The 25,557-nt window shown below is 41.5% G+C and overlaps 1 protein-coding gene across 2 annotated transcripts; it reads left to right on the forward strand.

Annotated features, from left to right (window-relative positions):
- The first annotated feature begins 1,395 nt into the window (after positions 1 to 1,395).
- LOC131225823 (DNA mismatch repair protein MSH4-like) lies at positions 1,396 to 17,602 on the forward strand. 2 transcript variants are annotated; one of them, XM_058221410.1, is made up of 4 exons: positions 1,396 to 1,520; positions 17,195 to 17,230; positions 17,305 to 17,438; positions 17,513 to 17,602. In XM_058221410.1, exons 1-4 carry the CDS (start codon positions 1,500 to 1,502, stop codon positions 17,574 to 17,576), a joined length of 255 nt encoding a protein of 84 aa, XP_058077393.1. In that variant the 5' UTR covers positions 1,396 to 1,499; the 3' UTR covers positions 17,577 to 17,602. The 2 variants fall into 2 exon arrangements, with proteins under 2 accessions (XP_058077393.1, XP_058077394.1); XM_058221411.1 differs by having other exon boundaries at positions 17,326 to 17,438.
- The last annotated feature ends 7,955 nt before the right edge of the window (positions 17,603 to 25,557 follow it).

A 25,557-nucleotide genomic window follows, 5' to 3' on the forward strand; every position in this document is an offset into this window, starting at 1 on the left:
TTTTGATAAATAAGTTGCCATCTAGCGTAGGAATTTAATTCAATCATGTTCCAAGTGAAGAATATTTCTCTAATGTGATCCAAACCATTTAAGGTTGAAGTCTTATGAATCATAAGCATGTCATTGGTGCCTGCGTATGTGCAACTTATAAAGCTATGGCATACTTCTGGGCTTGTCAGTCCACATTTTTTAGTTCAGTCATGAATACTTTCATATAAAATGCTAGTTCTAAATTTGACTTCTAATGGTGGACTTTCTTTTTGAGATCTTCTTCCTTTTTGTGGATTGATCTTCTATTAAAGGCCCGAAAGGTTATGCCTATGGTTTCTCTGGCATTTACTGTACTAGCCTATGATTGGAATGTGTTGGGATGTATTTGAGCGAACCTCTCTCCTTGACGATTGTTGGTCATTTCCTCTGTTTTGTGTTTAAACTCTGGTTATGTCATTTTTATGTAACAAGTAATGTTTAAAGGAATTTACGAGAAACCCGACAACAACAAGCATGGTATCTGACATATGATTCTTTTTGGTCTCAACCTCAATTGCAATGCCTGGGTCATCATGCGAACATTTTTCATGTTTGTTCATTTATTTGTGTACAATTTGTTGTCCCATTTCATTTCATAGGTTTGGCACTCGTCGATTGCTCTACCAGTTCGAAGACGATAGGTGTGCTAAAGCTGGCAGTTGATTTGGGTTGTTGTATTGTGCTGGCAAATAAGAAGCCACTTACATCTGGAACTGTAACCTCTTATCCTAACCTTTCCTTATCTAATAATATGGCTTTTGAATAATGCAATTAGGGGAAGTTTGGAATTTGGATAGACCCTAGAATGCATATGTAATTTAAGCATCCTTACGTCTGCATTTTATGGGATGTTGGGTTTTTTGGGCATCTCATTCTCTTTTTTCATCTTTCCTGTAGGAAGATTATATGAATAATGCAATTAGGGGAAGTTTGGAATTTGGATAGACCCTAGAATGCATATGTAATTTAAGCATCCTTACGTCTGCATTTTATGGGATGTTGGGTTTTTTGGGCATCTCATTCTCTTTTTTCATCTTTCCTGTAGGAAGCTAGTCTCAAACTTGCATTGTGGTCGATATGAATCAATTGTAACTTGTTTATTCCCTGGTTCTGCTAACCGTATCCACTTTTCTTCTCTTTTGTACTTAGAAGCATAGCATTTATTGCAATTTCTATGGGTGTCATTTCTCATGCTTCGTGAATACTGGAGTGCTAATGTTAAGATTTCTAGCTCCTATTTTCAACAGTCATTTAGTCTTTAACTTCTGGTCCCATGATGTGACTGTAATGTAGCAGCTATTTTTCTATTACGAGAGACTAAGATTTATATATTATTATCTTTTGAGTGCTATGTTGTGTGATTTCTTTTTCTCAATTGAGCAAAAGCCAGTTCTTCAAATCTTCTATGAAATGGGACGTGCTCCAGTGATACTGATACCTCCGTAAGCTAATGATGGCACCTGGTAGATATGGGGCCCACATGTATGCAGGTGTAATGACCCAAAAAATTTCGTGCAAAGACCCGAGTACTACCTCAAATTCCTTAGAAATTTAATGTGGGTTGTTTAGCGCTAAACTCGATTGCTTGTGAAATTAGCATCAATCACTTTAAATTTTATTTGCAGGACTCAAAACCTGTAGAATCGTTAGCGCTATGTTACCCTGAAATCTGGGATTCAACGCTAAATCCAGTTGCTCTCAGGAGTACTTGGAAACTTTGTATCGGACCTGGACTACGCGTCGAAAGTCCAATAGCGATGATCTTAGACAATTATGATTATCTGGTTGGGCTTGACCATCACCTCAAAAATCAAGTCCAGATGATGTCTTGAGTCGATTTGTTTGAGTCCGGAGTAAAGAGTGTGAGAAAGCTGAGAAATTAAATATGAATTTATGAAATCTGAGTCGTGTCGCTTGCGCGCCGATTCTAAGCTTTCTGACCATTAGATTCTGATCTAATTTCACCCTCGGATCAGGAAAGATGGCCTTGACATGTCGTAGTGCTTGTGGACCTGATCGAGTTTCGCTGACCGTTGAATTGAGATTGGTCCGCCACGGCTGATCTGTAAATCCGATCAGTACAAAAACTCAGCTTGACCTAGATCCATGGTCAGTGAGCTTAAGTTCAACCGCACGTGGAAAAAGGACCACCAGAAGTGCTCCGTTGGACCAATATATACTAATTTGGTTATAACCTAAGTATACCTTGGCCCTGGGGCTATTTTCATCCATTTTAGGCCTATATATAGACCTTAAAACCCTCACTCTCAATTCCATACGAATTTTCTAACCCTAGCTAAGAGAGAGAGAGGAAAAGAGAGAGAAAGTGAGAGAGAAGTTGGTGAATCATCTTGAGATTTTTCCTTGTTACTCTGCATCCCTAAACCATCACTTCTGAATCGTTATTCTGGCGATTCTAAGTTCATTCTTGGGTAAGTCAATCAAACCCTAGTCTTTTTTAGAGCTTAGAATAGTCTAAGTGTTGATGTAGCTCATTTCTATTTATGCCTTAGGTTATGTAGTCGCCGTTGACGAAGACTTATCGTCTGAATCAGATCGGTGCGCATTTTCTGGTTTAAGGTGCGGACTATATTCGTATAGGTCATGGTTTTCAAGGCTTTCAATGTCGGTTAATGGTTTATTATTGTTGTGGGTGTAATTTCACATGCCAAATGTGATGTTTATATTGCGTTCTTGATATATATGAGATATATTGAGATTTATGTATTCCATGTACATGTAGAAAGTATCGTATATGTATGAAATACGAACATGTGTTTGCCATGATTAATAGTCGTGTATTTGTGTTAGTTGTATGTGTATTAACTCCTTGGCAAAAGGAATTGTCTAAATGTGTGTTATCACCAACATACATCATGTATGTTAAAATATGTAGTTTAAGTGTTTGTAGAAATGTCTGAATGATCTAGCGTGTCAGATATTATTCTATTTACGAGTGTTGAGAAGAGAGTCTCAACTATCCTATGGGTGTGTATGATTTCTCACATGCAATTTACATTCTTTGTTGGTTAAATTCAAGCATTTCTTATGTGTTTGATATTCTTCAAATGCTCACATACCGTATGATTAGAATTGTTGTTCCATTACTGTTCTAAATTGTTAATATGAATATCTATTATAATTGAATGTGTTTGGGACTATGAAATAGTTCAGGGAATCAGTAACAAACCTTAAGGTCGTGGCCAAGGTTGTTTTCACCACGTAGGACGTGTTTGACGAACCCGATTCGTATTAGGGTTGTCGGCAGTGGTTTGGCCACATGGAGTGTTTGCGCACTCTATGTCGTTCAACTCAACGTGCACTCATGCTATTCGAGTTCATCAAGTAACCCGATTGTCCCGGTGGATTTACACCATGTATGGATGCTATTGTTTGAATCTAGGGTACCAAATTTACCAATGCAATCCCGTCAACCATTGTACCTTGATCTACTAAGACTCATGAGCCGAGCATGGTGGTATGGGACACCGTGGTCGAGCTATCGGCCTACGCTTGGGTGACGAGCCTCCCCATAGTGACCAGTAAGCACACCAGACTCGTGAGCCGATTATGGTGGTATGGGACACTATATTCGCGCTGTCGGCCTACATTAATTGGTGACGAGCCCTTTGTAGTGACCTCGAGCATACCATGATACTGCATTAAGGCGACGAGCCTTAGGGTAAGACTAAGGTATGATAGGCATGCATTGATTGGTGACGAGCCCTTTACAGCGACTTAGAACCATATGATCGTATGAGATTGTCTAGGACTGACGACCCTAGAATGGATCACCGTTTGAGATTTGATATGAGGAAGGTACTTTAGCTTCCCAATCCTGCTGTATGAAAAAGACTAATAACAACTTGGTAATCATGTTCATGTACCACATTGCATGTGCATTGGCGTCGTTGGCACTGCGGGAGGTTGTCATGCGTACCGTAAGATGAAGACGCTGAGGGAGTGTAGGTGAGGGCATGCATCATTTCTTCATACATCCTTGCATTAACAAGAGTACTTAGGACGTGTTTGATTGTATTGCCTTATCATTACTGCTTGATTGATTTGATATCATGTTAACTTTTACTGTATAGTTCCACTGAGTTGATCACTCACTCCCACATTCTGGGACGGTGTTTCAACACCAACTAGACTCTCTTTTAGATGCAGATGATGACGCGACCCCTGAGGCAGAGCAGGAGTATGAGGATGATGAGGACGCGTTTTCTTGTATGCAGTTCTCAGGCGGGTTCATGTGAGCCGTGTCCTGATCTACGGGGATACAGGGTTTATTTTGTAATGGTTTATTTCATTTGATACTTACATTTTGAGACACACATGAATGTAATTATAACCTGGCAGAGTATGCATATCTCAGGGACATATACTGATATCTATACTTCTTTAAGTCTTCCGCTTGCGACTTTCACTTATCCCTAAATTATGTTGCAGTTTGGCTTAATCTATTCCATGTTTTATGCACTCATACAGACAACATACATCCATCATTGCATATGTTGCATAAGTGATGTTTTGGAACTTGGGAGCTGAGTTATGCTCGACCCCTGACACTAAATTGCGCAGGTTATCATGGCTCGTGGGTGGTTTAATGATACTAAGGTTGCAGAAGAAACCTCTTGTTCTTTTATTTTTTTTTTAAAGGATTTTGGATGTCATAATTATGTTTATAAGTAGCTTTTCATCAATGTTTCACAGGGAGCTATGCTGGTTAAAAGTTTGGCTGCCAAGGAACCATCTGCTCTTGCCTTGGATACTTATTACAAGCAGTATTATCTCTGTTTGGCTGCTGCTGCTGCTACTATCAATTGGTAATCCAATTCTGCATGCATTTCAAGTTGTATGAATCACATTACGTCAAGCTTAAATGAAATCTTTTGTGCAGGATGATAGTGTTAAATGGAGAGGATTGCAAGTTATTTCAAGTTCACATGGTATTCACTTATTAGGTTGTATGTTTTCTTGGTCATGGGAGAGAAGAAGATGCCCATGAATTTTTGAGGTCACCTGTTTAAACTATTTCTGGAGTTTATGCTGCATCCATCTGGACATATATTTTATCATTTCAAATGCATGTAATGATATCCTGTTAATGGGTGATTTTGGCAGGTATTCTATTGATACAATGCGCTCTAGGTTGACAAGGAACTTATTATTTTACAGTAGCTATAGCGTGAAACAATTGCAGTGGCTGGAGATGGTGGTTTGTGCAGTCGACTGGCATATTTTGGCTACTGAGGCTTCTATTTCTTATGGAGAAAATTTTCAAACTCTGGCAGTGTACTGGATGATACACAGGTACTTAGAAGTTGCAGGTCGACAAGTGTTTGATGTAATGCCTATGAAGATTTTTATCTTCTAGAATTGCAGGTCATGATTCTCTTTAATTCATAATTCTTTTCTTCTGTATTTTTTTAGACATATTTAGTTGGTAGTAAGTATGAAATGATTCCCTGAATGGATTGAAATAGCTTGAGTTTCCACTTGATGTGTTTTGTGGAAATAAGATTAAATGGAAAAGTGGGCCATCACTGTCATCATCATCATATAATACAAAGATTATTATGGAAAAGCCTAGAAATGAAATGTTGTTTTGAAATTGGAAATTGGAATTGAAATTGAAATGTGTACTAGAAAAGAAAAAGATTATTATGTGTGTGAATCATTCTATTGTCTTGTTCTTCTATTTGTGTAATTATTTGGCATATAATACAAGTAGATTACATACCCCACTCCCTCTCTCATAAAATGAACAAAGGGGTTCAAAATTGTTCTTAAAATTCCATCCTAAAATCTGACCGTTGGCAACGTTAATAAGCATTCAAAACTGTTTCTAAAATTTTATGCCTAAAACATGACCATTGGCACCAGAACGGTTTAAAATCGTTCCTAAAATTCCGTTTCTAAAAATTGAAACGGTACCTAAAACAGTTCCGAACCGTTCCTGTTTTTTTGCGATGCCTCATTTAGGAACGTTTTGAAACCGTTCCTGAAGCATTTAGGAACAGTTTTAAACTATTCCTAAATGATGATTTTGGTGTAGTGCAATGTTATCTAGTATTCTCATAATGACTAATAGTCTATAAAATATAAGTAATAAAAAAATAATTTTACTAACGATAATATAATAATGACTAATATTAATATTCCTATTAGCAATACTTATACTAATCTTCTAATGAAAGTGATAATATTTCCTAATGATAATAATAGCTATCAATATTGAACCTACTAATGATAGTACTTAAGGATAGTAAATAAAATATAAATGTCTAATAATCATAGGTTTGTTTATATCATTTAATATTAGTATGACGAATCAGCCAATGGTCAATCACGCTTGATAATTGCAATGATCATGGTTACGGTCTTAAACCTAGGGTTTTGGATTACCTAGGTCTAGGGTTTTATCCATTAATCTATTTTTAGGCTTATTTTAGAGTCGAAATCTAATTCTTATAATTAATTTATAATGATATTAGAAGTGAAATGATAATAAGCAATAATTGTCAGTTAATACTAACCTTATAATCAATAACCTACTAATGAAAAAATAAGAATGGCATTAATGTTAATATTTAGAGCTAACAATCAAGTAGTGGAATTAATAGCGTCTAACGATAATTCCCAACAATAGTAAATTAATGATAATTTGATTTTGAAAATTTAAATGGATGAAAGAATTGGAATTTGGCCCTCCTAAGCCAATGGGCCGAGATCTCATTAAAGCTGGCCTAGCAAGATGTATTCAGGGCCTGCCTGGTTTATTAGGCCCATTCCTGGCTTTAAGTGCAGCCCACCCACCATATACAGGGTGTGGCCCACTGAGCTTTTGGCTCAGGAGAGGCCCAGCATGTAGTTGATGTGGCCCACTGAGTTTGCCTAGTAGCGGCCCATAGTTGTGGCTAGACCTAGCTCAGATCTCTTCCCAACCCAATGTCTGGGCCTGGACCAGATTCCAACTTACCTGAATAAAATGTCTCGGGGAAAGTGATTGGAGAAGTTGGTGGGAAGAGAAGCAGCGAACAAGGCATGGGGAGTGACATCAGTAGTAGATGTTTGAGACTTTGCTTGGGTTTAGATATCTCTGCTGCTTTCAGTATAGAAGATGGAAGCTATAATGAAAGCATAGATGAGAAGAGTACAGAGAGGAAATGTAGTCTTCTTTTGTCTGCATCTCTACATTTTCTATAATATCTCCTCCTCTTCTCTCTTTTTCAGCTTCTCTGCTTCCTTTCTTCCTTGTTGGAATATCCACTCATCCGACGCATGTGGGGTCTAGTGTGGCCCACTCATCTAAGGTTGCACGATTTTAACCCTTTCTAAACCCTCCTTCCTTCACAAACCAACCCTTCAAGCCTTCCTTTTCTTGAAATTTCTCTCAAAACCCCACAAAAATCCCTCTTTAAACCCTTTCTTCTTCCATTTTCATGCATCCCCATTCTACCCACCTCAAAACCCATCTCCATTGCTGTTTTCCTTTCTTTTCTTTCCATTTGAGCACTCAAATCCTTCCTTTAAGTCTCAAATTCGTGAAAGTCTCATCATTCTTCCCATTTTCCTCTTTTCTCTCATTTTCTATGGCCCTATTTGAGCTTGTTACGGCCATATTTTCTATCTCCACCATTCTTTCTTTCATGGGGAAGAAGAGAGCACCCATTGATGAAGTCAAGCCTAGCCGCCCAACCCATGCACGGAGGCTGAGAGGTGCCGCCGCGAGCACGACCGCCACTCGAGAGTTTCAGACAAAGCGGGACCTCGATCCTCAAGCTCCCGTTGGAAGAACCTTGTTGGCAGAGCTATCTCATGGAGTTTATGAAGGCCGTAGGGTCCTTTTTGAAGCTCATGTAGATCCGTGGTTATTTGGTGAATTTCTCTTATTAGAGTGCTTGGAAAGGGCCGATTGGTGTCTCCTGTTTGAGGGTGAATACCGAGCCAATGTGGGTACTGTCCGAACTTTTTATGCCCACATTCAGGAACCTTCGCTGGAGCCTTTGCAGTTCAAGATCCCTTGCGGAAGAGATCGGGAGGCCACGATCAACGTCGCTTTGATATCTCGACTTCTGAATGTGCCACTTGGAGAGGTTCATGCAAGTGAGAAGAATCTGAGTAGTGCGCGTGAGAGGGATCACCACACGTGGTTCCTGTGTGGTCGTCTGGTCGAATGACAGCCTAACAGAAGTCTTTTAGCAACCAACATGACAGACGACTTTCGCTTGCTTCACCACATGTGCACATTCAATGTTTATCTAAGGTGGAGCAACCGCAGCGAGTGTACACGCCTGATGGTCGATTTCCTGTATCAGGTGGGGCAAGGAGAGAAGCTATGTATGTCAACGTACATCTTGCGTCAGATTGTCCTTATTGCTCGTTCGAATAGGAGGACCGAATCGCTCCCATTTGGACGACTCATCTGTAAGCTTACACATGAGTTTAGCTACAGGCTTGGGGTGAAAAAGCTGGTACATGTTCGTTATATTAATGAGACGACCCTTAATTAGATGGACATTGGGCCTCGTCGATGACAAGCCTCACTTGAAGAAAGTGAGGACGAGACTGAGAGCGATGAGGAAGAGAGTAATGGCAAAGGTGGAGCAGAGATAGAAGAAGAAGAAGAGCAGGACGAGGAAGAAGTTGAGGCCTAGGACACGAGTGAGAGTTCTCCTCCTGCGGCACCGGAGCAGGGCGCAGATCAGGCCGCCAGGGATGCCCGTATAGCTCGGCTTGAGGAGGGTCAGGCTGTCTTACACCAGGATATTATGGATCTTCGAGGCCTCGTGAAGCATAAGTTTAAGAAGATGTCTCATACTCTGAAGTCTATCCTGTGTTGTCTGTAAGATAAGGGTGCCCCTCCTCCATCTCCTGATTCTGACGAGTAGTTGCAGATGTAGTCGTCCTTTGCTCTGTTTGGTGTTTGTTATTGTGTGTCGCCGTTATAGGTGTAGTAGTTTGGAAGTTGTTTGTTGTTTGAAGCTTTAGATGTGATAGCTCACATGCTTTCTCTGTCGTGATTCATGTAATGCTGCACTTCTTGTATTGCGACAATTTTGTTAAATGAAATGCATGTTGTTTATCCTTAAGTTGTGATGTAAATGCTGTGTGGGTGGATTATGTGGATGTTGAATCTCACAGGTTGCATCCTCTGTTGAATGTAGGGTATGCCTCCTAAGGGTTCAAATACTTCGGCCCGTCTCTCTTTGGGTGAGTTGCTTGTCGGGGTTTCTCCCTTAGGCGATAGCCAGACGGATCCACAGTCGGGCCCGTCTCATTTTAGTGCTGGGCCAGACTCTCAGCCAGTTACTGGCCCCGCTACTGGGCCGACTCCTATGATACCACTCATGGCTACACCAGTCACGCCTTCGGTTCCTGAGCCGAACCGTGCATCTGTGTCGACGCCTTAAGCATCTTCGTCCGTTCCGCCTCCTGATAGGTTTGAACAGATGATGCTGTCGATGCAGCAGCAGCAGATCCAGCAGCAACAGCACCAGTAGCAGCAGCAGCAACAGCAGCAGCAGTAGTTTTTATCTTTCATGGCTGGCATCTTTGCTTAGTCGATGGGGGCGACTCCACCTACTTCACTTATGCACCCATCTGGGAATGCTAGTGCTAGCGGCACATTTGAGGGATTCCAGCGCTTACGACCTCCCACGTTTGTGAGTTCTCATAGACCCGAGGAGGCTGAGTACTGGATTGACCGCATGTCTAAGATGCTGAGGCCGCTTCACTATTCTGAGGCTGAGCAGGTCGAGCTTGCCTCCTTCATATTTGAGAAGGAGGCCAGTTTATGGTGGGACAGTGTTCTCTGCACAGTTGCGGAAGGCTTTAAGTGGATGTGGCAGGCGTTTGAGGCACGCTTTCACGAGAAGTATTTCCCGGTCACTTACCGACCTGAGAAGGAGAGTGAGTTCCTTCGCCTCCGTCAGGGAGGGATGTCGGTGACTGAGTATGAGAACCGGTTTACTGAGCTGTGTCGTTATGCTCCATTGCTTCTGGGTGATCAGCCGATGCGGATGCGGCATTTTTCTGAGGAGTTGAGGCTTGAGATTCGATTGAAGATGTGTTGTGCTAGCATATCTTCTTATGCTGAGTTGGTGAGCATGTCCCTGCGAGCTGAGCAGGACGGGGACAGGTCGTCCCGTATGCGAGCACCTATGGTTCCCAGACCGCGACCTAACTTTTCGAGTACACCATTTCTTGGCAAGAGGCCACGGGCAGATTCTCCTCCGAGATGTGTTGCATCACCGGCTCAGCCGATGCGTTCTGACTTGCGCTGTTCGTACTATGGAAAGATTGGGCATTCAGATCGTAATTGCTTTACGCGAATGCGGGACAGTGGATTTACTCCATCACAAAGGATCAGACGTCCGATGCCTCAGGTCATATCACCTCCACCCCTTCGGTCAGCGCCAACTCACTCATCCTTCAGACATCTGTGCCTCGCTTCAGGCCACCTCAGCGGCCCATGGTTCCTCCGCCGAATAGCCCACAGTAGGCTCGAGTTCAAGCGCTTACAGCTGAAGCACCTGGGGCTGACTTGGCACCGAGATCTTTTGAGGTTACAGCTCACATCCAAGGTATTCTCATTTCTTTGTTGGTGGATACCAGGTCCACTACCTCTATTATATCGTATGCGGCATTTAAGCGCCTAAGTTTGGACACTGTTACTATGAAGGGAGTGACGCTCACTACCGCTACAAGGACCTCCTCTGATATTACCAAGATTTGTATGGGTTGTTTGATTAATCTAGGGAGCAGATCGATTCTTGTTGACCTTTTTGTCGCACCTCTATACCATTACGATGTCATTTTGGGTATGGATTGGCTCACGAAGATGCGAGCAGAAATTGATTGTGAAGCTAGGCTAGTGATAGTCTATGGACCTAAGGGTGAGACATTTACTTTCCCTGTTCAGGTCAGTTACCCTTTCCGTTTTGGTTGTTATACTTCTCTGTTGGAGAGTATTGCTGGTTTGGTGCTTGAAAGCACGCCAGTAGTTCGGGATTTTGAAGATGTGTTTGAGTCGATTCCTGGATTACCCCCTTAGCGTGAGATTAATTTTACTATCGATCTCATGCCTGGTGCGACACCTATTTCATTGCCCACCTATCGCATGCCTCTGAGTGAAATAGAGGAATTGAGGAAGCAGATAGATGGCTTGTTGAAGTTGAGTTTTATTCGACCTAGTGTGTCCCCTTGAGGAGTACCTGTTCTGTTTGTCAAGAAGAAGGATGGTTCCTTGTGATTATGTATAGATTATCGCAGGTTAAATCAAGTGACTATGAAGAACAAGTATCCCTTGCCTAGGATCGATCATTTATTTGATCAGTTGAAGGGGGCACGGTATTTTTTGAAGGTTGATCTGCAGTCAGGGTATCATCAATTGCGCGTCAAGAATGAGGACGTACAGAAGACCGCATTCAGGACTAGCTTCGGCCATTATGAGTTCCTTGTGATGTCGTTCGGTTTTACAAATGCACTGGCCGTGTTCATTGATCTGATGAACAGGGTATTTCAGCCATTTTTGTTCCGATTCATCATTGTCTTTATCGATGACATTTTGATATACTCTGCGAGTCGGGAAGAGCACGAGGAGCACTTAAGAGCGATTTTGGATACTCTCAGGAAGAATCAGTTTTTTGTGTAGTTCAAGAAATGTGATTTCTGAAAGAGGAAGTCAAGTTCCTAGGACATGTGGTGTCTAAGGAAGGGATAGTTGTCGATCTCGCTAAGGTAACTGCAGTTCAGGACTGGAAGCAGCCTGGTTCGGTTACTGTGGTGAGAAGCTTTCTGGGTCTAGCAGGCTATTATCGATGTTTCATACGAGACTTCTCGAAGATAGCCAGACCATTGTCTCAGTTGACATGGAAAGACTTGAAGTTTGCTTGGAATGAAAAGGCAAAAATAGCTTTTCAGGAGCTGAAGGACAAGTTGACGTCCGCCCCTGTGCTAGTATTGCCAGAGCAATGGGTTAAATATACGATATATACTGACGCCTCTCGCATTGGTATGGGTTGTGTCCTTATGCAGAAGGACAGGGTGATTGCATATGCCTCGAGACAGTTGAGGAAACACGAAGAGAACTACCCTACATACGACCTGAAGTTGGCAGTTATCATTTTCGCATTAAAGCTCTGGAGACATTACCTCTACGGAGAGGAGTTCGAGCTCTTTTGTGACCACAAGAGCCTTAAGTATATTTTCACGTAGCGTGACTTGAATATGAGGCAACGCCGATGGATGGAAACATTGAAAGACTTTAAGTTCGATGTCTCTTACCATCCGGGCAAGGCAAACCTTGTGGCAGACGTGTTGAGTCGCAAGAAGGGTATAGAGTTTGCGGCTCCGCTAATGATAGCAGAATGGGACATGATGGAGTTTGTGGGAGACTTTGAGCAGAAACTTACGGTGGAAGAGCCGTATGAGGTTATCGTACACATTTGAGTACAGCCCCTCATTGACGAGAGGATCATTGCAGCTCAGGCAGATGATGAGCTATTAGCGAAGATGAGAGAGCGGGTTGGTACAGATGAAGACTTCGAGTGGAGTGTTGGTTCAGATGGAGGCCTACGATATCGTGGCCGACTATGTGTCCCAGACATTCCTGACTTGAGATGGGAGGTTCTCGAGTTAACCCATAATTCTAAGCTTGCAATGCATCCCGGTAGCACGAAGATGTATCAAGATATGAGAAGATCTTATTGGTGGGACAACATGAAGGTTCACATTGTTGAGTTTGTATCTTGTTGTCTCACGTGCCAGTAGGTCAAGGAAGAGCATCGCCGACCTCCTGGACTGTTGCAGCCCATGCCCATAGTAGAATGGAAGTGGGACTTCATCTCTATGGATTTTATTTCAAGGCTACCGAGAACGAGGAAGGGACATGACTCTATTTGGGTGATTATCGACCGATTGACGAAGTCGGCTCATTTCTTACCGATCAGAGTCACCAACTCTGCAGACGAGTTGGCTAGGTTGTACATCAAGGAGATTGTACGTCTGCACGGAGTTTTCTTGGAGATTGTATCTGACAAAGACACGCGATTCACATCTATCTTCTGGACTCGTATCCAAGAAGCGATGGGTGTGAAATTGAAATTCAACACCGCGTTTCATCCGGATACAGACTGGCAGACGGAACGTGTGAACCAGGTTCTGGAAGACATATTGCGAGCTTGTGTTTTTGATTTCAAGGATAGTTGGGATGACTGTCTCCCTCATACAGAGTTTGCATATAACAATAGCTTCCAGGCGAGTATCGGCATGGCTCCCTACGAGGCATTGTATGGTCGCCCGTATAGAGCACCGTATTACTGGGCAGAAGTTGGCGAGCGTAGTTTGATTGGCCCAGAGTCGGTACAGGCAATTTCAGAGAAAGTTGACATTATTCGACGTCAACTTCTGACAGCTAGAGCAGGCAGAAGAGTTACGCTGATACGAGGCGGCGACCGCTTGAGTTTGAGGTTGGAGACCATGTATTTCTTAAGGTTTCCCCTATGAAGGGAGTTCTGCGGTTTGATAAGAAGAGGAAGCTCACGCCGAGATTTATTGGTCCATTTCAAATACTGGATCAAGTGGGAGCAGTAGCATACCGCCTTGCTTTGGTCACACCACTTGCAGGCGTGCATAACGTATTTCATGTTTCTATGTTGAAGAAGTATGTTCCTGATCCTTCGCATATTATCAGTTGGGAGTAGGTGCAGTTGAGCGAGGATGCCACATATGTCCTGCGACCGATACGTATCCTAGACAGGAAGGAGCAGGTATTGAGTAGCAAGGTCATCCCTCTTGTGAAAGTACTGTGGACGCATCATAGTGAAGAAGTGGCTACTTGGGAGACTGAAGCTGAGGTTAGAAAGAGCTACCCTCAGATCCTTGAGGAGTATGAGAAGGTACGAATTTCAAGGATCAAATTTTTCTTTAAGGGGGGTAGATTGTAATGACCCGAAAAATTTCGTGCAAAGACCCGAGTACTACCTCAAATTCCTTAGAAGTTTAATGTGGGTTATTTAGCACTAAACTCGATTGCTTGTGAAATTAGCATCAATCACATTAAATTTGATCTGTAGGACTCAAAACCTATAAAATCGTTAGTGCTATGTTACCCTGAAATATGGGATTCAACGCTAAATCCAGTTGCTCTTGGGAGTACTTGGAAACTTTGTATCGGACCTGGACCGCGCGTCGAAAGTCCGATAGCGATGATCTTAGACAATTATGATCACCTGGCTGGGCTTGACCATCACCTCAAAAATCAAGTCCAGATGATGTCCTACGTCAATTTGTTTGAGTCCGGAGTAAAGAGTGTGAGAAAGCTGAGAAATTAAATATGAATTTATGAAATCTGAGTCCTGTCGCTTATGCGTCAATTCTAAGCTTTTTGACCATTGGATTCTGACCCAATTTCACCCTCGGATCAGGGAAGATGGCCCTGGCATGTCGTAGTGCTTGTGGACCTGATCGAGTTTCGGTGACCGTTGAATTGAGATTGGTCCGCCACAGCTAATCTGTAAATTCGATCGATACAAAAACTCAGCCTGACCTAGATCCATGGTCAGTGAGCTTAAGTCTGACCGCACGTGAAAAAAGGACCACCAGAAGTGCTCCGTTGGACCAATATAGGCCTGATTTGGTTATAACCTAAGTATACCTTGGCCCTGGGGGCTATTTTCATCCATTTTAGGCCTATATATAGACCTTAAAACCCTTACTCTCAATTCCATACGAATTTTCTAACCCTAGCTAAGAGAGAGAGAGGGGAAAAGAGAGAGAAAGTGAGTGAGAAGTTGGTGAATCATCTTGAGATTCTTCCTTGTTACTCTACATCCCTAAACCATCACTTCTGAATCATTATTCCGGTGATTCTAAGTTCATTCTTGGGTAAGTCAATCAAACCCTAGTCTATTTTAGAGCTTAGAATAGTCTAAGTGTTGATGTAGCTCATCTCTATTCATGCCTTAGATTATCTAGTCGCCGTTGACGAAGACTTATTGTCTGAATCAGATCGGTGCGCATTTTCTGGTTTAAGGTGCGGACTATATTCGTATAGGTTATGGTTTTCAAGGCTTCCAAAGTCGGTTAATGGTTTATTATTGTTGTGGGTATAATTTCACATGCCAAATGCGATGTTTATATTGCGTTCCTGATATATATGAGATATATTGAGATTTGTGTATTCCATGTACATGTCGAAAGTATCGTATATGTATGAAATACGAACATGTGCTTGCCATGATTAATAGTCGTGTATTTGTGTTAGTTGTATGTGTATTAACTCCTTGGCAAAAGGAATTGTCCAAATGTGTGTTATCACCAACATACGTCATGTATGTTAAAATATGTAGTTTAAGTGTTTGTAGAAATGTCTGAATGATCTAGCGTGTCAGATATTATTCTATTTACGGGCATTGAGAAGAGAGTCTCAACTATCCTATGGGTGTTTATGATTTCTCACATGCAATTTACATTCTTTGTTGGTTAAATTCAAGCATTTCTTATGTGTAAATTCATGTTAAGTTGATATTCTTCAAATGCTCACATACCGTATGATTAGAATTGTTGTTCCATTACTGTTCTAAATTGTTAATATGAATATCTGTTATAATTGAATGTGTTTGGGACTATGAAATAGTCCAGGGAATCAGTAACAAACCTTGAGTTCGTGGCCAAGGTTGTTTTCGCCACGTAGGACGTGTTTGACGAACTCGAGTCGTATTAGGGTTGTCGGTAGTGGTTTGGCCACACGGGGTGTTTGCGCACTCTATGTCGTTCAACTCAACGTGCGCTCGTGCTAGTCGAGTTCGTCAAGTAACCCGATTGTCCCGGTGGATGTACATCATCTATGGACTCTATTGTTTGAATCTAGGGTACCAAACTTACCAATGCAATCCCGTTAACCATAGTACCTTGATCCGCTAAGACTCATGAACTGGGCATGGTGGTATGGGACACCGTGGTCGAGCTGTCGGCCTACGCTGGGGTGACTAGCCTCCCCGTAGTGACCAGTGAGAACACCAGACTCGTGAGCCGATTATGGTGGTATGGGACACTATATTCGCATTGTCGGCCTACATTGATTGGTGATGAGCCCTTTGTAGTGACCTCGAGCATACCTTGATACTGCATTAAGGCGATGAGCCTTAGGGTAAGACTAAGGTATGATAGGTATGCATTGATTGGTGACGAGCCCTTTGCAGCGACCTAGAACCATATGATCATATGAGATTGTCTAGGACTGACGACCCTAGAATGGATCACCGTTTGAGAATTAATATGAGGAAGGTACTTTAGCTTCCCAATCCTGCTGTATGAAAAGGACTAATAACAACTTGGTAATCATGTTTATACATCGCATTGCATGTGCATTGGCGTCGTTGGCACTGCGGAAGGTTGTCATGCGTACCGTAAGATGAAGACGCTAAGGGAGTGCAGGCGAGGGCATGCATCATTTCTTCATACATCCTTGCATTAACAAGAGTACTTAGGACGTGTTTGATTGTATTGCCTTATCATTACTGCTTGATTGATTTGATATCATGTTAACTTTTACTGTATAGTTCCACTGAGTTGATCACTCACTCCCACATTTTGGGATGGTGTTTCAATATCAACCAGACTCTGTCTTAGATGCAGATGATGACGCGACCCCTGAGGCAGAGCAGGAGTATGAGGATGATGAGGACGCGTTTTATTTTTTACAGTTCTCAGGCGGGTTCATGTGAGCCGTGTCCTGATCTACGGGGATACAGGGTTTGTTTTGTAATGGTTTATTTCATTTGATACTTGCATTTTGAGACACACATGAATGTAATTATAACCTGGCAGAGTATGCATATCTCAGGGACATATACTAATATCTATACTTCTTTAAGTCTTTCGCTTGCGACTTTCACTTATCCCTGAATTATGTTGCAGTTTGGCTTAATCTATTCCATGTTTTATGCACTCATACAGACAACATACATCCATCATTGCATATGTTGCATAAGTGATGTTTTGGAACTCGGGAGCTGAGTTATGCTCGACCCCCGAATTTCAGGGCGTTACAGTGGGCCATCCAACTCATTCATCAGAGGGTCACCTCATGCTACTGTATTCTGGGTTTTGACAGTCTTCTTTCAAATGTTCACCCTAACACTAAATTGCGCAGGTTATCATGGCTCGTGGGTGCTTTGATGATACTAAGGTTGCAGAAGAAACCTCTTGTTCTTTTATTTTTTTAAAAAGGATTTTGGATGTCATAATTATGTTTATAAGTAGCTTTTCATCAATGTTTCACAGGGAGCTATGCTGGTTAAAAGTTTGGCTGCCAAGGAACCATCTGCTCTTGCCTTGGATACTTATTACAAGCAGTATTATCTCTGTTTGGCTGCTGCTGCTGCTACTATCAATTGGTAATCCAATTCTGCATGCATTTCAAGTTGTATGAATCACATTACGTCAAGCTTAAATGAAATCTTTTGTGCAGGATGATAGTGTTAAATGGAGAGGATTGCAAGTTATTTCAAGTTCACATGGTATTCACTTATTAGGTTGTACGTTTTCTTGGTCATGGGAGAGAAGAAGCTTCCCATGAATTTTTGAGGTCAGCTGTTTAAACTATTTCTGGAGTTTATGCTGCATCCATCTGGACATATATTTTATCATTTCAAATGCATGTAATGATATCCTGTTAATGGGTGATTTTGGCAGGTATGCTATTGATACAATGCGCTCTAGGTTGACAAGGAACTTATTATTTTACAGCAGCTGTAGCGTGAAACAATTGCAGTGGCTGGAGTGGTGGTTTGTGCAGTCGACTGGCATATTTGGGCTACTGAGGCTTCTATTTCTTATGGAGAAAATTTTCAAACTCTGGCAGTGTACTGGATGATACACAGGTACTTAGAAATTGCAGGTCAACAAGTGTTTGATGGAATACCTATGAAGATTTTTATCTTCTGGAATTGCAGGTCGTGATTCTCTTCAATGCATGATTCTTTTCTTCTGTATTTTTTTAGACATATTTAGTTGGTAGTAAGTATGAAATGATTACCTGAATGAATTGAAATAGCTTGAGTTTCCACTTGATGTGTTTTGTGGAAATAAGATTAAATGGAAAAGTGGGCCATCACTGTCATCATTATCATATAATACAAAGATTATTATGGAAAAGCCTAGAAATGAAATGTTGTATTGAAATTGGAAATTGGAATTGAAATTGAAATGTTTACTAGAAAAGAAAAAGATTATTATGTGTGTGAATCATTCTATTGTCTTGTTCTTCTATTTGTGTAATTACTTGGCATATAATACAAGTAGATTACATACCCCACTCCCTCTCTCATACAATGAACAAAGGGGTTCAAAATTGTTCTTAAAATTCCATCCTAAAATTTGACCGTTGGCAACATTAATAAGCATTCAAAACTGTTTCTAAAATTTTATGCCTAAAACATGACCATTGGCACCAGAACGGTTTAAAATCGTTCCTAAAATTTCGTTTCTAAAAATTGAAACGGTACCTAAAACGGTTCCGAACCGTTCCTGTTTTTTTGCGATGCCTCATTTAGGAACGTTTTGAAACCGTTCCTGAAGCATTTAGGAACAATTTTAAACTATTCCTAAATGATGATTTTGGTGTAGTGCAATGTTATCTAGTATTCTCATAATGACTAATAGTCTATAAAATATAAGTAATAAAAAAATAATTTTACTAACGATAATATAATAATGACTAATATTGATATTCCTATTAGCAATACTTATACTAATCTTCTAATGAAAGTGATAATATTTCCTAGTGATGATAATAATAGCTATCAGTATTGAACCTACTAATGATAGTACTTAAGGATAGTAAATAAAATATAAATGTCTAATAATCATAGGTTTGTTTATATCATTTAATATTAGTATGACGAATCAGCCAATGGTTAATCACGCTTGATAATCGCAATGATCATGGTTACGGTCTTAAACCTAGGGTTTTGGATTACCTAGGTCTAGGGTTTTATCCATTAATCTATTTTTAGGCTTGTTTTAGAGTTGAAATCTAATTCTTATAATTAATTTATAATGATATTAGAAGTGAAATGATAATAAGCAATAATTGTCAGTTAATACTAACCTTATAATCAATAATCTACTGATGAAAAAATAAGAATAGCATTAATGTTAATATTTAGCGCTAACAATCAAGTAGTGGAATTAATAGCGTCTAACGATAATTCCCAACAATAGTAAATTAATGGTAATTTGATTTTGAAAATTTAAATGGATGAAAGAATTGGAATTTGGCCCTCCTAAGCCAATGGGCCGAGATCTCATTAAAGCTGGCCTAGCAAGATGTATTCAGGGCCTGCCTGGTTTATTAGGCCCATTACTGGCTTTAAGTGCAGCCCACCCACCATATGCAGGGTGTGGCCCACTGAGCTTTTGGCTCAGGAGAGGCCCAGCATGTAGTTGATGTGGCCCACTGAGTTTGCCTAGTAGCGGCCCATAGTTGTGGTTGGACCTAACTCAGATCTCTTCCCAACCCAATGTCTGGGCCTGGACCAGATTCCAACTTACCTGAATAAAATCTCTCGGGGAAAGTGATTGGAGAAGTTGGTGGGAAGAGAAGCAGCGAACAAGGCATGGGGAGGGACATCAGTAGCAGATGTTTAAGACTTTGCTTGGGTTTGGATTTCTCTATTGCTTTCAGTATAGAAGATGGAAGCTATAATGAAAGCACAGATGAGAAGAGTACAGAGAGGAAATGTAGTCTTCTTTTGTCTCCATCTCTACATTTTCTATAATCTCTCCCCCTCTTCTCCCTTTTTCAGCTTCTCCGCTTCCTTTCTTCGTTGTTGGAATATCTAGCAGGCCTTCCATTCAAACCCGACGACATCTGGATATGGCCAGACCCGTCCCTGGCTCGGAACGAACTTGGTCTGGTTGGTGCGTCACGATGAGAGCGGGTGGTAATGCATCTACCTTCTCGCTCCCTCTACCTTCTTTCCTCCTCTCCCCTTGAGTCTTATCCCTTGGCCAGACAGAACCTAAACTCGATCCTGACTCAAACAAGATCTCGGCCGAGCCGTTTGGTGCGGCTGCCTAACACATGCACCCTCTCACTCTGCTGATTCTCTTTTCTTTTTCCCTCTTTCTTTCTCTTCTTTTCCTTCCTCGCTTTCCCACCGAACCAGGCCCATCAGTGTCGACCTCGCCTCAGTGCGCCAACACGCTGGGGAAGAAGACTTGACTCTAATGGCGGATCTAAATGTCGAGCATCTCCCTTCGAAACGGTACTGCTGGAGGGTCTGTATCATCACTTTGAAGCTTATGGATGCCTCAAATCAAAGATCCATGAAGGTTTTCTTAGTGGGTTCGAAGTTTGAAAGATGCGGCTGTTTTCTCGGTTTCTTTGTAATGGCGGAGAAAGAGGCATTTATGTTTCCTTCTCATGGAAACCCTGATTCATCTAATCCGTTGGATGAAGGATGAACAGCCCGGATTCCATTGGATTGAAGCAGTTTGGAGGTACGGTTTGTAAGGCCGAAACCGACCTCGAAACTGCGAGGAAATGTAGTCTTCTTTTGTCTCCTTGGTTTTAGCTTCCTATGGGCAGAAACCCTATCCCATGTGAAGGGCTATTGGAAGGCTAGGATTTCGCCATGTGGATGGCAAAGATTGAAGGAAAGACCCTTCACGCAAATTACCACTGTGGCATGGAGAACTGGTTTCCATTTTTAGAAACATAGTGTGCTTGTGGGACCTGTTTGCACCGAGGATTGTGTGTACGTGTGATTGCATGAATGCATATAGAAGACATGGTTTTAGTTAGAATGACTTGTCCAACACGATGGATGGTTTGGATTGTGTAAGCATGTGATCATGGTGGGCCACATTTGCAACAAACGGATGCCCTCCATTTTTCAAAAATGCCTGTAAGCGGGAGCAGCGGGAGAGAGAAACTCCCTTTTTTGGCTAGGCATGGATCAGCTCGTGCTGATCGGTCTAGGGCGTCTAATGCATAGTGGGTGTGCACCAGCTGTGTACATGCGGCTCATCAAGTGGGGTCCACCATGATGTTTGTGATAAATCCACACCGTCCATCCCATTTGGTGGGCCTTGTCACGGTCTTTTACCAAAGGTGGGGCAAATCCAAGGTCCAGGTGGGCTCCACGACTTGATCCAGATCATGTTTGTGGATTTTCCCGATCTGATGGTCAGATTATATCTAAACTTATTACCATGGTGCAAAGGGTCTATAGGACTATTTAACTATAATTTAGTGGCTGGATTATAGATCAAATGGCCTAATATGCTTTCATAACATCAACAACCATGTTACCATCCTTTTAATGATAATATTTATTATTGTAATTATTTATTTCATTTTATTACTGTTATTTTTACTCCAAATGTGCATGTTTTCTTTGATCGTATTGTGGGTCCTGTTTTGTAGGATCTCATGGTTTTATGTTATTAAATATTTAATTATTATTATTATTACTATTATCTTTATTATTATTGTTGTCTTTATTATTTTTCTAAGTTGTTTATGATGGTATGCACCTTGACCAATGCCATTTATTTACTATAGGGCTCGATAAGAAAGATTAGATCATTTTAAATTTGCAAGTGAGTCACACTTTCTAGATGCATAGGTTATTTCACGATCTATGAAGATCCGACGGTCAGATCATTACAAAATATGATCAGTGGTAACCCTAGGGTTTTCGGTCTAGTTTAGGTGAAAATCAGTGGAGAGTTTAGTAATCAAGTGGCATAATCCAAATGATGAAGTGGTGCACGTCTGTGGGAGTTTCTAAAGTTAAGTGAATGATGGATCTGTCGATCCACACCTTGGGCATAGGATAAATGGCTTGATGTATGGATTGGGACTGTTTCCAATGGTTGGATTTAGACTAGAATGAACGTGGATGTCCACTTAAGCTTGGCTTGTATTTATACTAAATTTGGTTATACGGAAATATCCGAATACTGGAAAGTACGGGGTGTGATAATAACCCATGCGCCACTCCATGTGGACTTTGTCCTAATGCCAGGCTTTTGTTGTCTTAAGGGATAATCCATGTGGACTTTGTCCTAATGCCAAAATTTTGTTGTCTTAACGGATACTCCTTTCGCCACTTCTCTCTCCACTTTGTCCCAATGCCAGGCTTTCCTTATCCTAACAAATGCTCCATACATCACCTCATGTAAAAGAAGCTTGTGTGCTCCACATTTCAAGGGTTGTGTACTCCACATTTCAAGGGTGTGCGCTCCACATTTCAAGGGTTGTGTGCTCCGCATTTCAAGGGTGTGTGCTCCACATTTCAAGGGTTTGCGCTCCACATTTCAAGGGTTGTGCACTCCACATTTCAAGCATTGTGTGCTCCACATGTCAAGGGTTTTGCACTCCACATTTCAAGGGTTGTGCGCTCAACATTTCAAGGGTTGTGTGATCCACATTTCAAGGGTTGTGTGCTCCACATTTCAATGGTTTTGTGCTCCACATTTCAAGGGTGTGCGCTTCACATTTCAAGGGTTGTGCGCTCCACATTTCAAGGGTTTGCGCTTCACATTTCAAGAGTTGTATGCTCCACATTTTAAGGGTTGTGCGCTCCACATTTCAAGGGATGTGCGCTCCACATTTCAAGGAAAATGAAAGAAATGTGATGTTGTAACGCCCTAAAAATCGGGGGGTCGAGCAGGAGCCCAACTCCCGAGTTCCAACGCATCACTTATGCAACATGGAAAGGAATGATTTAATGCTGTCCATGTTAGTGCATTAGACATGAGTGGGATTATACCAAAACAACATATCATACTCTCGAGATAGTTAAATTTCGCAAGCGGAAGACTGTGATAGATATATATAAAGCATATAAGTGGTAGTGCATCTCTGGAGTATAATTAGGTTCCAAGTTAAACAATTACATGTATCATTTAAAATTACAAAACATTAAAGGTGTAGGTCCGTTTACATCATGAAATCCCTGTAGCCCCGACGATCAGAATGCGGCCTACATGAACCCGCATGAATACTGTATATACGAGAACTCCTCATCGACATCAAAATTAGGCTCCGCTTCATAAGCCACGTTGTCATCTGTAACTAAGACAGAGTCTGGTTGGTGTTTTAAAATACCGTCCCAGAACGTGGGAGTGAGTGATCAACTCAGTGGAACTATAAGGTAAAGGTAAACATGTTATCAATTCATTCAAGCAGTAATGATAACAATCATGTCCTATATTACTCTTGTTAATGAAAGTATGGTATGTGATAATGATGCATGTCCTCACATACACTCCCTCAGTGACTTCATCTCACATTCGTGTATGGCATCCTCCCGAAACGTGCGCTTCCTCGCTAAAGCACACGCAATGCGGTGCATGATCGTGTTAGCCAATACTTAATTAGGTTTATTCATACAGTAAGATGGGAAGCTAAGTACCTCCCTTATATCATTTCCCAAACAATGATCCATCTAGGGTCGTCAATCCTAGTTAGTCTCATACGATAGGCAGTTCCAGGTCGCTACGGAGCAGCTCATCACCTCATCACAGGCCTGGTTTATACTCGAGGTTACTACAGAAAGCCTCGTCACCTTAACGTAGTCCTAGTGTATGCTCGAGGTCACTACAGGCTTGTCACCTGATCGTAGGTCGACAGCTCGAATACAGTGTCCCATACCACCATATTCCTCACTGGTCACTATGGGGGAGGGGGGGCTTGTCTCCCCAGCATAGGCCGACAGCTCGACCATGGTGTCCTATACCACCATGCTCAGCTCATGAGTCTTAGAAGATCGAGGTACCAAGGTTAAACGGGCTTTTCACTGGTGAGTTTGGTACCTTAGATTCAAGCAGTAGCGTCTATACATGGTGAATATACATTGGGCCAATCGGGTTACTTGACAAGCTCAACTAGTATGAGTGGTACATTGTATTAACCGACATGGAGCGCATATGCACCCCTTGTGGCCTAACCATGGTCGATAATCATCGTACGACTCAGATTCCTTGAACGTATTCGTTGTGGCTAAACCAGTTCGGTCGCTGATCATAAGCCATTACCGATTGCTTGGACTACGTTGTAGCCCCAAATCACACTCCAAACAATAGACATTCATATGTGCTAGTCCAGATCACAAGTAGCAACCAATTTAAATATAAATCTCATCTTAGCATTCTTACAAGCACATAGAGTACACGTTAACATACATAAGCATTTCATCCATAAATCACATAGTACTAAGATAGATTACATGAAGGAAACTGTAACCATAGATAAGGGAATTGAGAATCCTATGTCAACACCCTCATTACATACCTTTAAACAAGCATTTTCTCATTTATCAAACACTTAGACTACATGAATTAACATGCATGTAATATAGTAGTTATAACAGGTATTATAGCAAATCCTTTCACCAGGGAGTTGCCACACGTACAAAAATCATGCATACCTAAACAACAATCATGGCAAGCACAAATCATAATTCCATATTCATTTAAAAATTTAAACAAACACTTAGAATGCATTAAAATCAATATAGTATACATATATATGAAATATACGGAAGACATTGTATCTAGGCATATGTGATAGTAATCAAGTCAGATATAAACCATTGCTGACAATGAAGGCCTTGAAAACCATAACCTAAATGTTTATAGTCCGCACCTTACGCTGGTAGACTCATAATGAACTCAGTTCGAACACTAACTCATCGTCTACGGCACAACGACAACCTATAGTATGAAATAGGTTAGCTGTTTCACCTTTTTCTCTACTTGAATCCCTAAAATAGATTAGGGTTAGGTTTTCTTACCCAAGAATGGAATCAGAATTGCCAGAATAGCGATACGGTAACCGTGGTTACGCATGTGGAGTGGCAGGGAAGAATCCCAAGAACAATCTCCCACTCTCTCTCTCTCACTTTCTTTCTCTTTCCTTCACTTTCTTCTCTCTTCTCTCTTTAGGGTTTGCAAGTTCGTATGTGAAGGGAGCGAGAGGGTTTAAGGCCCTTATATAGGCCCAAAACTGAACTTAATGGCCCCAGGGCCATGGTATACTTAGGTTAGAGCTAAAAGTTGGCTATTTCGGTCCAACGGAGCACATCTAGAGGCCCCTTTTCTACATGCGGTTAGGAATAAGTTCCCTGACATGGGATCCAGGTCAAGTTAAGTTTTCGGTCTGACCAAATTTACAGATCGACCGCGGAGGATCAGTTTCAGTTCAACGGTCATCGTTACTCGATCAAGGCCACAAGTACACTGACCTATGTTGGAAATTTTCTCTGATCCGAGGGTGTAGTTGGGTCAAAATCTGACGGTCTGAAACCTTAGATTTGGCCTGCAAGCGAACGACTCAATTCACTTAAGTTTCAGTTCACTTTCTAAAGGTATTCACGTTTCTCACACACTTCGCTCCAGGCTTAAGTTGTGCGTTTCGGGATACTATTAGGACTTAATTTTCGAGATGGTTATCAAGCCCAATAAGGCAGTCATAACCTTACAGTTTTGTGGTCGTCAGAC

The sequence above is a fragment of the Magnolia sinica genome, chromosome 14 (assembly GCF_029962835.1).
Source record: "Magnolia sinica isolate HGM2019 chromosome 14, MsV1, whole genome shotgun sequence".
In the NCBI taxonomy this organism is placed as follows: Eukaryota; Viridiplantae; Streptophyta; class Magnoliopsida; order Magnoliales; family Magnoliaceae; genus Magnolia; species Magnolia sinica.